Here is a 15,094-nt window from a genome sequence, read left to right on the forward strand (position 1 = left end):
CAAACCAATGCACCTGACATTCCACTTAATCAAGCGCAAGAAAAAGCAGATGAGTTGGCACTCTTCTTCAGCAATAAAATCTCTAACCTTCTAACACAACTAAAATCTAATACCTTTTCGCCATCCAGCACATATCTCTACCCCAACAGACAATTCTCTCCAAACCTTCAAACCCATCACAACTTCAGAGATCCAAACAGTACTGAAGAAAATGAAACCCTCATAACATCCATTTGACCATATCCTGACCAAACTACTTCGGCTAATCCCAGACACCATCTCCAAAGCTCTGGCAGACATTATCAATTGTTCTTTATCCCAAGGAATCTATCCAGATGACCTTAAAATGGCCTCCATCAAACCACTCTTAAAAAAACCAAACTTAGATCCTAAAGATCCTAGCAACTTTCTTCCAATTTCCAACCTCCCTTTCATTGCCAAGGTCATGGAAAAATTAGTTAACACTAAATTATCGGACTACCTTGAAAGACCACAAACTTCTGTTCCTACTCAATATGGCTTCTGAAAACCATTACGTACCGAATCACTTCGCATATCTCTGACAGATTCCCTCATCATGGCCTCGACAAAGGTCATGCCTACCTACTGATCCCTCCTGAACCTCTCGTCCGGATTTGATACTGTTAACCACTCCATCCTCCTAAATCAGTTAGCGAACATCGGCATAACAGGTACGGCACTGGCCTGGTTCAAAACATTCCTTGGGAACAGCGGCTACAAGGTCAAAATACATAACAAAGAATCTCAGCGTTTTCCCTCCTCTCTAGGAGTTCTGCAGGGCTCCTCCCTCTCACCTACGCTCTTTAACATTTACCTTCTCCCTCTCTGCCACTGAATCTGAACCTAAAATACTTTTTATACGCAGACGATGAACCTAAAATACTTTTTTATACGCAGACGATGTCCAGATCGTCATCCCCCTCAAAGAATCCATCACAAAAATTCTAGAATTCTTGGAAAAGTGCCTTCTAGAAATCAACTGCCCTCCTCTCCAGCCTAAACTTAATCCTAAATTCTTCAAAAAGCGAACTCCTTTTCATATCCCCGGAAAACATTAACATCACTTCAAATCCACCAGCCAACTTACAATTAGCACAAGTAAGAGACCTGGGAGCTATCACTGATAATCGGCTAAACCTGAAATCATTTATTAACCAAACTACCAAGGACTGCTTTCATAAACTTCATGTCTTAAAAAGAATAAAACCACTTTTCCACTCTCATGACTACAGAACTGTCCTACAAGCAATAATCTCTCTAAGTTAGATTATTGCAACTCTTATTATTAGGTCTCCTCTCATAAGAACATAAGAAAATGCCATACTGGGTCAGACCAAGGGTCCATCAAGCCCAGCATCCTGTTTACAACAGTGGCCAATCCAGGCCATAAGAACCTGGCAATTACCCAAAAACTAAGTCTATTCCATGTAACCATTGCTAATGGCAGTGGCTATTCTCTAAGTGAACTTAATAGCAGGTAATGGACTTCTCCTCCAAGAACTTATCCAATCCTTTTTTAAACACAGCTATACTAACTGCCACGAACCACATTCTCTGGCAACAAATTCCAGAGTTTAATTGTGCGTTGAGGTAAAAAAGAACTTTCTCCGATTAGTTTTAAATGTGCCCCATGCTAACTTCATGGAGTGTCCCCTAGTCTTTCTACTATCCGAAAGAGTAAATAACCGATTCACATCTACCCGTTCTAGACCTCTCATGATTTTAAACACCTCTATCATATCCCCCCCTCAGTCGTTCTCTTCTCCAAGCTGAAAAGTCCTAACCTCTTTAGTCTTTCCTCATAGGGGAGTTGTTCCATTCCCCTTATCATTTTGGTAGCCCTTCTCTGTACATTCTCCATCACAATTATATCTTTTTTGAGATGCGGCGACCAGAATTGTACACAGTATTCAAGGTGCGGTCTCACCATGGAGCAATACAGAGGCATTATGACATTTTCCGTTTTATTCATCATTCCTTTTCTAATAATTCCCAACATTCTGTTTGCTTTTTTGACTGCCGCAGCACACTGAACCGACGATTTCAATGTGTTTTCCACTATGACACCTAGATCTCTTTCTTGGGTTGCAGCACCTAATATGGAACCCAACATCGTGTAATTATAGCATGGGTTATTTTTCCCTATATGCATCACCTTGCACTTATCCACATTAAATTTCATCTGCCATTTGGATGCCCAATTTTCCAGTCTCACAAGGTCTTCCTGCAATTTATCACAATCTGCTTGTGATTTAACTACTCTGAACAATTTTGTGTTCATCTGCAAATTTGATTATCTCACTCGTCGTATTTCTTTCCAGATCATTTATAAATATATTGAACAGTAAGGGTCCCAATACAGATCCCTGAGGCACTCCACTGTCCACTCCCTTCCACTGAAGAAATTGCCCATTTAATCCTACTCTCTGTTTCCTGTCTTTTAGCCAGTTTGCAATCCACGAAAGGACATCGCCACCTATCCCATGACTTTTTACTTTTCCTAGAAGCCTCTCATGAGGAACTTTGTCAAACGCCTTCTGAAAATCCAAGTATACTATATCTACCGGTTCACCTTTATCCACATGTTTATTAACTCCTTCAAAAAAGTGAAGCAGATTTGTGAGGCAAGACTTGCCCTGGGTAAAGCCATTCTGACTTTGTTCCATTAAACCATGTCTTTCTATATGTTCTGTGATTTTGATGTTTAGAACACTTTCCACTATTTTTCCTGGCACTGAAGTCAGGCTAACCGGTCTGTAGTTTCCTGGATCGCCCCTGGAGCCCTTTTTAAATATTGGGGTTACATTTGCTATCCTCCAGTCTTCAGGTACAATGGATAATTTTAATGATAAGTTACACATTTTTACTAATAGGTCTGAAATTTCATTTTTTAGTTCCTTCAGAACTCTGGGGTGTATACCATCCGGTCCAGGTGATTTACTACTCTTCAGTTTGTCAATCAGGCCTACCACATCTTCTAGGTTCACCATGATTTGATTCAGTCCATCTGAATCATTACCCATGAAAACCTTCTCTATTACGGGTACCTCCCCAACATCCTCTTCAGTAAACACCGAAGCAAAGAAATCATTTAATCTTTCCGCGATGGCCTTATCTTCTCTAAGTGCCCCTTTAACCCCTCGATCATCTAACGGTCCAACTGGACTCCCTCACAGGCTTTCTGCTTCGGATATATTTTAAAAAGTTTTTACTGTGAGTTTTTGCCTCCACAGCCAACTTCTTTTCCAAATTCTCTCTTAGCCTGTCTATCAATGTCCTTACATTTAACTTGCCAATGTTTATGCTTTATCCTATTTTCTTCTGTTGGATCCTTCTTCCAATTTTTGAATGAAGATCTTTTGGCTAACTAATAGCTTCTTTCACCTCCCCTTTTAACCATGCCGGTAATCGTTTTTGCCTTAACCAGATTGGAACCAGACTGCTGGCGCTACCTTTAAAAAGGAGATAGAAGCAGCTTTTAAACTAGAACAAAGGGGAAAGCCGACAGTCGCTCAGCAGCGCATGGTTCGGAGAGATGTATCTTTAAAGGATACTAATGATGCATAGTAGAATTAGGGCATCCCGACAGTGAGGTTCCATTAATTAGAAAAGTAGTCCAAGTGCCTGTAACTAAAAACTCACCTGAGCTAAAAATTCTAACTTATCCCTATCAATTAAAAAGCAGAATAAAAATACAAACAAAAAAACAAACTTTGAAATGTTTGTATGCTAATGCCAGAAGTCTAAGAAGTAAGATTGGAGAATTAGAAATGTATAGCAGTAAATGATGACATAGACTTAATTGGCATCTCAGAGACATGGTGTGGAAAGAGGATAACCAATGGGACAGTGCTATACCGGGGGTACAAATTATAATCGCAATGACAGAGAGGAGCAGTCGGGGAGGAGGGTGTAGCGCTTTATGTCCGGGATGGCATAGAGTCCAACAGGATAAACATCCTGCATGAGACTAAATACAAAATTGAATCTTTATGGGTAGAAATCCCTTGTGTATCAGGGAAGACTACAGTGATAAGGGTATACTACCGTCCACCTGGTCAAGATGGTGAGATGGACAGTGAAATGCTAAGAGAAATTAGGGAAGCTAACCAAATTGGTAGTGCAGTAATAATGGGAGACTTCAATTACCCCAATATTGACTGGGTAAATGTATCATCGGGTCACGCTAGAGAGATAAACGTTCCTGGATGGAATAAATGATAGCTTTATGGAGCAATTGGTTCAGGAACCGACGAGAGAGGGAGCAATTTTAGATCTAATTCTCAGTGGAGCACAGGACTTGGTGAGAGAGGTAACGGTGGTGGGGCTGCTTGGCAATAGTGATCACTAAACCTCTTCAGATGGTTCAAAACACGGCAGCCAGAATATTGACAAACACAAGGAGAAGAGATCACATATCTCCAATCCTCAAAGACCTACATTGGTTACCAATTCACTACAGAATTATATATAAGTCCATTACCACTATCTACAAAGCTATCCATCAATACTCACCGCTCAACCTACAAATCCCATTCAGAAAACACATCTCCTCCAGACCCATCAGAGAGTCCTATAGAGAATCTCTACAGGTACCACACTCTAAAACCTCTCATCATATAACCTTCAGAGACAGGGCATTCTCCACAGCAGGACCACCTCTTGGAACTCCATTCCACCGGATCTACGACAGGAACCCTGCCTTCCAACATTCAGAAAAAGACTCAAAACATGGTTATTTAAGAAAGCCTTTCCAGACCCCAACTGAACCTTAACTAACCATTAATAGAGCCTTAACTCACCATTAACAGACTCTCAGACTTTACCTTAACACAGTAAACAACAACAGTGCAAAACTCCATAACGTAACAAATACCAAAAAAATGTAAATTTTGTTCGTTCTGTTAAACTTCCTATCGCCTTTTCTGCTCCCAGTTGTGTATTTCCCTGTTTTATTGTAACTGCAACATTTTTAGTTCAACACCTTTTAATGTTTTTTATTGTGTCTTCTTTTGACACCCCTTTGTTAATTGTAAACCGGCATGATGTGATACCTATTGCGAATGCCGGTATAGAAAAACCACAAATAAAATAAATAAATAAATAAATATCGTTATCAAGAAGTTTGGGCGGGCAGTATACTAGGCATATTTGTAGGTTTTGTGAGTCAAAGAGAGCTATTTCATATTGTTTGGGAGATTGTGGTGGAATTACTTTCATTGAGAAATGTTTTTTTATAATAAGGAGTAGCCCTCCTCCTCTTCGGGACATGCGAGGGATTGAAAATGTGTCATATGCATTGTTTTCTATTTGGTTCATTAAGACTTGATCGGTATTTTTGAACCATGTTTCTGTTATGGCGATGAAATCAGGGTTTTTTTCTTGTAGTATGTCCGATATTAGCATGTATTTTTGGTAAGGGATTGAGCATTTATGAGCAGGAAGGTTGGACATAGTATGTTTTTAATATTTTTCATTAGTGGTATGTTTATTAGGTATCTGTGTTTAGTCTGATGAGGCGTGTTAGTCCATGTCACCATCTTTGGTATTTCTGAAGATAGTCGTTGATGGTATAAGGTAGATGGTGTGCTGGGGGTGTTTGGTGAGCTCAGGGAAGAGTGCTGGAGGATGTTAAATGCTTAATGAGATCCGTATGCATGCTGGAGTCTACTAGATGATATCCGGATGGGTGCTGAATGAGTGCCGGATGAGTGCAGAAGTATGCTTGATGAGATCCAGATGAGTGGTGGATGAGTGCTGACGTATGCTTGATGAGATCCAGATGAGTGCTGGATGAGTGCTGGAGTATGCTTGATGAGGTCCAGATGAGTGGTGAATGAGTGCTGGAGTATACTTGATGAGATCCCGATGAGTGGTGGATGAGTGCTGAAATATGCTTGATGGGATCCAGATGAGTGGTGGATGAGTGCTGGAGTATACTTGATGAGATCCAGATGAGTGGTGGATGAGTGCTGGGGTATGCTTGATGAGAGCCAGATGAGTGGTGAATGAGTGCTGAGGTATGCTTGATGGGATCCAGATGAGTGGTGGAATGAGTGCTGGGGTATGCTTGATGAGATCCAGATGAGTGGTGGTTCAGTGCTGGAATATGCTTGATGAGGTCCAGATGAGTCGTGAATGAGTGCTGGGGTATGCTTGATGGGATCTGGATGCTTGCTGGAGGGTGTTTGGTGATATCTGGATGGGTGCTGGAGGAGGCTGGTGGAAGTTGGATGAATGTTTGGGGAGGTTGGAAGAATGGAGAGGAAGATTTTGTGAATGCTGTAGTTTGATCATTTGAGGCGGTGTTGGACAGGCCATTTGAGGAAGATAGAGGCCCGGTCCTGGGTCCTGGGGCACACTAAGGGGCAGGCCCCTTAGGTTGTGCTCCTTCGGATGCGCGAAGCCCGGCGAGCGACGCCGCTGGGAGGTGCAGATATTTAAATCCCTTCTCGCTGTCCTCTGATAGGCCTGGTACCTCTCAGGGGGTGTGGTAGACTCACTGCATGAGTCTTGTAGCTTTCCTTTCCTTCTCTCTATCCTCTTCTTTTTGTTTTTTGTATTGGGCTCCGGTTTGCCTCCTCTGCACGGCTCTCCGTTTTTTGGAGAGCGGGCTTATTCCAAAGGTAGTTTTTGGGGTTCCACATCAATCAATCCATCATTTTGCCCACTTTCTACCCAAAAACATCATGTGCATGAGGGGAAAAGAACACTCCATACGATGGACTGCAAGAGGACTTTAGCATACTACAAACAACATACTCAGCCTCATTACAAGTCGTCACCGCTTTGGGGCATAGCAGTAACCAACTGCTGAACTGGTTAACTCAATCTGTCCTCCACTGCTACCCAATCACAGGCTGTACCCTGAAAGATCTTATGAGAGCCCATCAGGTGTGAGCTACCACTTCCTCTACTGCATACCTGCAATCAGTTTCCATTGAGAATATATGCAAAACTGCCACATGGTCTTCCATCCACACCTTTACAGCCTACTACTGTCTAGACAAACAATCCAAAAGGGACAATAACTTTAGGAGGACAGATCTGTATAACCTTACTTCTAAGTAGTTCATTTTCCTTGCTATAGTCTGGGATGGAAAAAAAAAAAAAAAGCACTACAGCATGCTTATCGAGTGGAAAAAAGCAAGTTTACTTACCATGAATGTTGTAATCTGTAAATAGGCAGGATGACTTAGGCATGGACTTCCTGCCCTCCTCCCTAGACACTCGACTACTCAACAGTCCTAGCTCTGGTATAGATTGAAGAGGTTCATGAGGCAACCCCTGAGTTGCAATTTCCATACATGCTCAATAGAATCAAAGCTCTACAAACTTGGAGAGACAGGTCCGTTGGGTACCACTGGATGATGTCCACTGGATGATGTCACCCAAGGACAATGGCTAATTCATACCTCTATCTACAGAAAAAAAACATTTACAGAAAGAAAATTTGCTTTTGTCCTACTTAAACTCTTTACACACTCAAATTTACTGACAGACAACCAGTCACTTATGTGCTGCATTTGGGTCATACTTATGGAGAAACGTTTCTGATGTTGAAACTGTATAACAAATCCAGACTAAACTGAGACAAACATGCATCCACACAATATACTCAACTACACACAGGCATCCACTCAGAGTCAGAACATGCAACAGAAGATCTAGGAAGTGTAGAACAAAGGATAACAGGGCACAGACAAGATATTATACTCAGAAGTTATTCCAGACAACAAAGGCCTGTTAAATCACAAGCAGATTGTGATAAATTGCAGGAAGACTTTGTGAGACTGGAAAATTGGGCATCAAAATGGCAGATGAAATTTAATGTGGATAAGTGCAAGGTGATGCATATAGGGAAAAATAACCCATGCTATACTAACACAATGTTAGGTTCCATATTAGGTGCTACAACCCAAGAAAGAGATCTAGGCATCATAGTGGATAGATAACACATTGAAATTGTCGGTTCAGTGTGCTGCGGCAGTCAAAAAAAGCAAACAGAATGTTGGGAATTATTAGAAAGTGAATGGAGAATAAAACGGAAAATGTCATAATGCCTCTGTAACGCTCCATGGTGAGACCGCACCTTGAATACTGTGTACAATTCTGGTCGCCGCATCTCAAAAAAGATATAATTGCGATGGAGAAGGTACAGAGAAGGGCTACCAAAATGATAAAGGGATTGGAACAGCTCCCCTATGAGGAAAGACTAAATATGTTAGGACTTTACAGCTTGGAGAAGAGACAGCTGAGGGGGGCTATGATAGAGGTGTTTAAAATCATGAGAGATCTAGAACGGGTAGATGTGAATCGGTTATTTACTCTTTAGGATAATAGAAAGACTAGGGGGCACTCCATGAAGTTAGCGGGTGGCACATTTAAAACTAATCGGAGAAAGTTCTTTTTACTCAACGCACAATTAAACTCTGGAATTTGTTGCCAGGAGATGTGGTTAGTGCAGTTAGTATAGCTGTGTTTAAAAAGGATTGGATACGTTCTTGGAGGAGAAGTCCATTACCTGCTATTAATTAAGTTGACTTAGAAAATAGCCACTGCTATTACTAGCAATGGAAACATGGAATAGACTTAGTTTTTGGGTAGTTGCCAGATTCTTATGGCCTGGATTGGCCACTGTTGGAAACAGGATGCTGGGCTTGATGGACCCTTAGTCTGACCCAGTATGTATGTTCTTATGTTCTTAACCCCACTCCACCCCACTGCTTGATGTAGCTATTGGTTTGTTCCCTTCTCTCAACACTGAACCCAAAGACATGTGCTAAGCTGTCTTTTATAGGTTTATCAAACAAACAAAACAAAAAGGACCAGCACTATAATACATTTGCAGAGCGCATATGTACAAAAATATATCATAATCTGTCTCCAAACAGGTGTCAGCAAGCTGGGAAGCCAGTGAAAGACCACCTAAAAGGTGATTGCCCAGTCCACTCAATCATTCACTCCAGGAAAAAGTGTAGAACAAAGAAAAGTCCACCTCAGAACAAAGTATCTTTTTATATTTTTCAAATCTGCAATTAAAATGTGCTTGTGAATTAATTGTGATATATAAAATACTGTTAGCAAGTCCATCTCCAACTCAGTAATTACATACACATGGAACAAACCCCGAAATCAGCTGATGTATCGGACTTCGCTGCATCAGGGGGAAAAAAGACTTATCTTAAAGTTTCCATGGTGTGTCTGTGAAGCACTTCCTGTAGATCCTCCGATCTTCAGATTGAGTGGACTGGGCAATCACCTTTTAGGTGGTCTTTCACTGGCTTCCCGGCTTGCTGACATTTTTACACCTACGTAAGTCAGCGCTGTAGACAATTGTCCTTGTTATACTTGCTTATATGTCCTATTTATTATGTACGTTGAAATTGTACATTGCTTAGTCCACTGTACATAGGTGATTTATAAATCTTAATAAAACATAAAAACACCCTACTTAAGGGTAATAAAAAAGTCTTTATATTTAAAAACAGCACTAGCATTAGCTAAAAAGGTTTATCTTAATTATTTTATCTACGTACAATCATTTTTCAACAGGGCTTTCATTCTAACCTCTTAACAGCTGGAATAAGCATAACTAAATTGTTGAAATCAAATCAAAGAAAGATCTTTATAGCATTGTATCATTATTAGTGAACTGATTTTGTCCTGAATTCTTTGTTTTAGAGCAAAGCAAAAGTCTTGGTTTTTGACTATGGGGACATCCTATGTGCGGAGGGTGAGATGCCACGGGGAATTCATTTAATGGTGTCTGGGCTTGTGAAGGTAACTTCAAATAAAACTTTGTCTTCAGATATGGAACTGTCTATAGTATTTGTTTACCAGTATACAGATTAATTTCTTTTGTTCTTTTTTAATTTTAATTTTTTTTTTTGATTAAGTTCTTTTTTTTTTGATTAATTTTAATTTTTTTTTTTGATTAAGTTCTTTTGTTCAATAATTTGTTGATTATTTAATGTTACGCTACACGTTCTCTGTTCAATACTTTGTCTATTGTTTAATGTAACGCCTTACCGGCGACAGTTTTGTTATATGGAAACCGACCTGATTTGATATGTATATCGAGAATGTCGGTATATAAAAACCCTAAATAAATAAATAAATAAATAATTTGTTTGTTCCATTTTTAAGATTAATTGGAAATCAAACATGGTTATATTTTCTTAAAGAAAATGCATGAACTGTATTTATAGCCCAATTTTATGCCTCCCTGAAAAGCTTGCAGAGCCTAGGTACTTTGTTCTCTTTGGCTCACAAGCCAGTCTTAAAGATAAACTTCCTGTGAAATAACCCTTTGAAAATTTTATTCCCAACATGACCCACAAGGTTTATAGGTGCAAATTCCTCATCGGGATGTACATCCAGAGAGGGTAAAAATAAACTCCCTGGGCCAGATCTTAAAAAAATTCGCGCGGGTGTAGATTTGTTCGCACAACCCGGTGCGAACAAATCTGCGCCTGATTTTATAACATGTGTGCGCAGCTGCGTGCATGTGCGCAGCTGCGTGCATGAGATCTGCTTCGCTTCCTTCAAAAAGAAAATTAAAACCTGGCTCTTTAGCCAAGCTTTTCCAGAACTTTGATTATTTTTTACCTCTAGCTATCAAGATTTTCTCACCATCGCAATCCCTTCTGCAGATCACATTTATCTTAGACAATTACGCCTTATTTTATGATTTGGTTTCTCAAAGAGACTATACAATTTTCTCAATGTTATTTTTCGAACCTGTTTTCATGTTTTCCAAGTTCTATAACCTTGTTATATGTACCGCCTCTTGGCGTAATTTTTATGTTTCAATGTAAACCGATGTGATCTGTATTTTAATACAGGAACACCGGTATATAAAAATCTAAAAATAAAATAAATAAATAAATAAATAGGAAGAGAAACATTCTTCCTACTTGAAATAAATGAAATTAATTGTGATGGTTGGAAAAATAGGAATGAATTACCTTGGTGCTTGATTAAGCACTTGCAGGGAAATTTTAGTAGGAATAAACAACCCAGCTGCAAAACTTGAGGTTTCAAAATAAGAAATTGTTGCCTACGCTTCTGGGTTGCCCTCGAGAGATCAGGAAAAATCTGAACCTTGTGGCCAATGAAAGTTTCTGTTCTATGGGAAAAATACTTTTTAAGGACCCACTCCCTATCAGATTCTAACAAAAATACTACATTTAAAGTCGCAGAAACCGCTGTAGCTTGATCTGATTGTTCAAGGACTGCAGATATGTCCAATACTGATGTTCCCTGGGGTTAAAGTTTGAAAATCATCCGTGCCAGTCTGTATTCTCTTCTTCGATGGTATATAATAAGCTTTTGATAAAATAGGTAATGTTTCTTCTGGGATTTTTAAAATCTCCATCATATATCTCCTCCAGCTCTCTTTGGGGTACTATATGGCAACTTGGGGAAATTTATACATCGAAGGTTTCTTACTCTAGTTTGGTTATCTAGATTTTCATATTTTTGTTGTAGAATTTGATTCTCTTTCAGCATTTCATGTTGTAAGTTTTTTACACTTACAACATTAGCCTCCAAGACTTGTAGTTTTTGTTGATTCCCATCTTGTTCCTTTTCTATTTTGGTCACTCGAACTTCCAATTTTTCCACTTTTTTATCAATTTGTAGAATTTGTAGAGAAATGTTTCTATTAGTTTCTTTAATAACTTCCCAAATTGTTTCCAACGAAAAAAACTGGGGCCTTACCAGCTCAGAAATGTGTCCAAAAGTCTCAAGTCCTCCAGAAGCTTGCTCCAGTGTCTCTACTCCCTGTGGCTGCAGTTCAGCTTCAGGTGTAGCTTCTCCTCCGTCCTGTTCTAGGTGGTGCAACGCTGAAACAGTTCCCCCCGTCAACACGGGCTCTGGAGAAGAAACTTGCACGGCACTCAGTTCCAGTGCCTCCGGTTCCTCCCACAGTTGACCAGCAGGTTTCAGTGCGGGATTTAGTGGAGGCTGTCTATCCTCCGGTGATGATGACATCAAATGCTCAGGGCCGTCTCCGGACTCTTCTTTCCTCCGTTCCATGACCAGCGAGCTTACAGCCGGAGTTTCTGCTCCCCGATGCAGGTGAGCATCCATAGGACCAAAGACCGCTTGAGGCGGGGGGGGGTCTCCAGAGCAAGGCGCTCCCTCGCCCTCTTCTTGCGGCCTGAGTGAGGCATGTAAAAAGGTAAAGTTAAGGAGAGACGCTCTCGTGCGTCTTACCATTCAGCCATCTTGGACCTCATGGTCGCACTCGGGGTGCTTCTTTAATCCACGAACCATATTGCTGGAAATGTCACAGGAACACATAGTTATAAGATTTCGCCTGAGTTCTCAGGTTATTGTGGAATTATATCAAGGACTCATAAGGGTTCTGGATCCCATCACAGAAAGGTCTTGCACTATACCATTCCTCACCAAACTATTGTACACCATGCATTTTATAGCATCGGGCTCCTTCCAAACAATAGCTGGGGTCATCAGGGGAATGTCACAAACATAGAAACATAGAAATGATGGCAGAAGAAGACCAATAGACCCATCCAGTCTGCCCAGCAAGTTTTCACACTTATTTTCTCATACTTATCTCTTACTCCAACCGCTGAGTTCAGGGCCCTTATTGGTAGCTTTTTGATTCTAATTTCCTTCCACCCCCACCACTGATGCAGAGAGCAGTATTGGAGCTGTATCAAAGTGAAGCATAAGGCTTAATGTTTGAGGGTAATAACCGTCATATCGAGCAAGTTACCCCGATGTTTGTATACTCATACTGCTCAGATCAATGTCTTGTTAGATGTTGACTGGATGTAACTCCTATTAATTAATTCCCCCTGCTGTTGAAGCAGTGAGCTGCACTGGATATGCATTCAAAGTGAAGTATCAGGCTTAATTTGTTAGGGGTAGTAACTGCTGCAATAAGCAAGCTACTCCCATGCTTATTTGTTTACCCAGACTGTGCAATTCCCCCCTGCTGTTGAAGCAGAGATAATGTTGAAGCAGAGATTTACACTGGATATGCATTGAAAGTGAAGTATCAGGCTTAATTGGTTTGGGGTAGTAACCGCCGCAACAAGCAAGCTACTCCCACGCTTGTTTACCCAGACTGAGCTATCTTGTTGGTTGCTGCCTGAATGAAATCCTCTTTTCCACATTTCCTCTTGCCATTGAAGCATAGAGCAATGTTGGAGTCTCATTAACCATGTGAATGTTTATTGAATAAGGGTATTAATCACCAGGTAGTAGCCGTCATTCCCGCGAGCCAACCCCCATACTTCTTCTATTCATTCCCATCCTCCAGGCTTTATGGATCCTCAGTGTTTATTCCTACAAGCCAATCCTATACCTCTTCTCTTCATTCCCATCCTCCAGGCTTTATGGATCCACAGTGTTTATCCCATGCTCCTTTGAAATCCTTCACAGTTTTGGTCTTCACCACTTCCTCTGGAAGGGTGTTCCAGGCATTCACCACCCTCTCCGTGAAAAAATACTTCCTGACATTGGTTCTGAGTCTTCCTCCCTGGAGTTTTAAATCATGACCCCTGGTTCTGCTGACTTTTTTCCAACGGAAAAGGTTTGTCATTGACTTTGGATCATTAAAACCTTTCAAGTATCTGAACATCTGTATCATATCACCCCTGCTCCTCCTTTCCTCCAGGGTATACATATTTAGATTTTTCAGTCCCTCCTTATAAGTCGTTCAATGAAGAACATCCACCTTTTTGGTCGCCCTTCTCTGGACCGCCTCCATCCTGTCTTTGTCCCTTCAGAGATAAGGTCTCCAGAACTGAGCATAGTACTCCAGGTGAGGCCTCACCAAGGACCTGTACAAGGGGATAATTACTTCCCTATTCTTATTCAAAATTCCTCTCTCTATGCAGCCCAGCATTCTTCTGGCTTTAGCTATCGCCTTCTCACACTGTTTCACCGACGTCAGATTGTTAGACACTATCACCCCCAGGTCTCTCTACTGCTCTGTGCACATCAGCCCTTCACCCCCCATCGAATACAATTCTTTTGGATTTCCACATCCCATATGCATGACTCTGCACTTCTTGGCATTGAATCTCAGCTGCCATAACTTCGACCAGTCTTCGAGCTTCCTTAAATCCCGTCTCATTCTCTCCACTCCTTCTGGCATGTCCACTCTGTTGCAGATCTAAGTATCATCCGCAAATAGACAAACCTTACCTTCTATCCCATCCGTGATGTCGCTCACAAAGATATTGAACAGGACTGGTTCCAACACCGGCATTCTGCTCATCACCGCTCTTTCTTTAGAGTAAGTTCCATTTACCATAACACATTGTCTTCTGTCCTTCAACCAGTTTGCTATCCAGGCCACCATCTTGGTACTCACACCCAAGCTTCTCATTTTATTCACAAGCCTCCTGTGCGAGACCGTATCAAAAGCTTTGCTAAAATCTCATGATGGGAGAGCACCAACCAGGTGCAGCAGGAAAGGATCCTGTAGCAAGGACCTGCTCTCCAGGTGATGCATTGTCCTTTTGCACTGAGGATATCTCCCCAAGGCCTACTGCCCAGGAGGGAAGGGTTAGGTCGGCCGTCATAGTTGGTGATTCGATTATTAGGAATGTAGATAGCTGGGTGGCTGGTGGGCGTGAGGATCGCCTGGTAACATGCCTACCTGATGCGAAGGTGGCGGACTTCACGCGTCACCTAGATAGGATTTTAGACAGTGCTGGGGAGATGCCGGCTGTCATGGTACATGTGGGCACCAACGACATAGGAAAATATGGGAGGGAGGTTCTGGAAGCCAAATTTAGGCTCTTAGGTAGAAAGCCTAAATCCAGAACCACCAGGGTAGCATTCTCTGAAATGCTCCCTGTTCCACGTGCAGGTCACCAGAGGCAGGCAGAGCTCCGGAGTCTCAATGCATGGATGAGACGATGGTGCAAGGAAGAGGGATTCAGTTTTGTTTGGAACTGGGGAACCTTTTGGGGAAGGGGGAGTCTCTTCCGAAGGGATGGGCTCCACCTTAACCAGGGTGGAACCAGACTGCTGGCACTAACCTTTAAAAAGGAGATAGAGCAGCTTTTAAACTAGAACAAAGGGG

General features: G+C 41.4%; 1 protein-coding gene across 2 annotated transcripts in view; it reads left to right on the top strand.

The window, feature by feature from the left end:
* LOC115079357 (sodium/hydrogen exchanger 11-like) overlaps positions 1–15,094 on the top strand; it is a 561,464-nt gene that overhangs the window by 281,026 nt on the left and 265,344 nt on the right. For both annotated transcript variants that reach the window (XM_029582861.1, XM_029582862.1), the window contains exon 4: positions 9,706–9,804. In XM_029582861.1, the coding sequence (XP_029438721.1) occupies positions 9,706–9,804 (99 nt within the window). The remainder of the gene's footprint in view (positions 1–9,705; positions 9,805–15,094) is intronic.

This window comes from Rhinatrema bivittatum, chromosome 17 (genome assembly GCF_901001135.1).
Source record: "Rhinatrema bivittatum chromosome 17, aRhiBiv1.1, whole genome shotgun sequence".
In the NCBI taxonomy this organism is placed as follows: Eukaryota; Metazoa; Chordata; class Amphibia; order Gymnophiona; family Rhinatrematidae; genus Rhinatrema; species Rhinatrema bivittatum.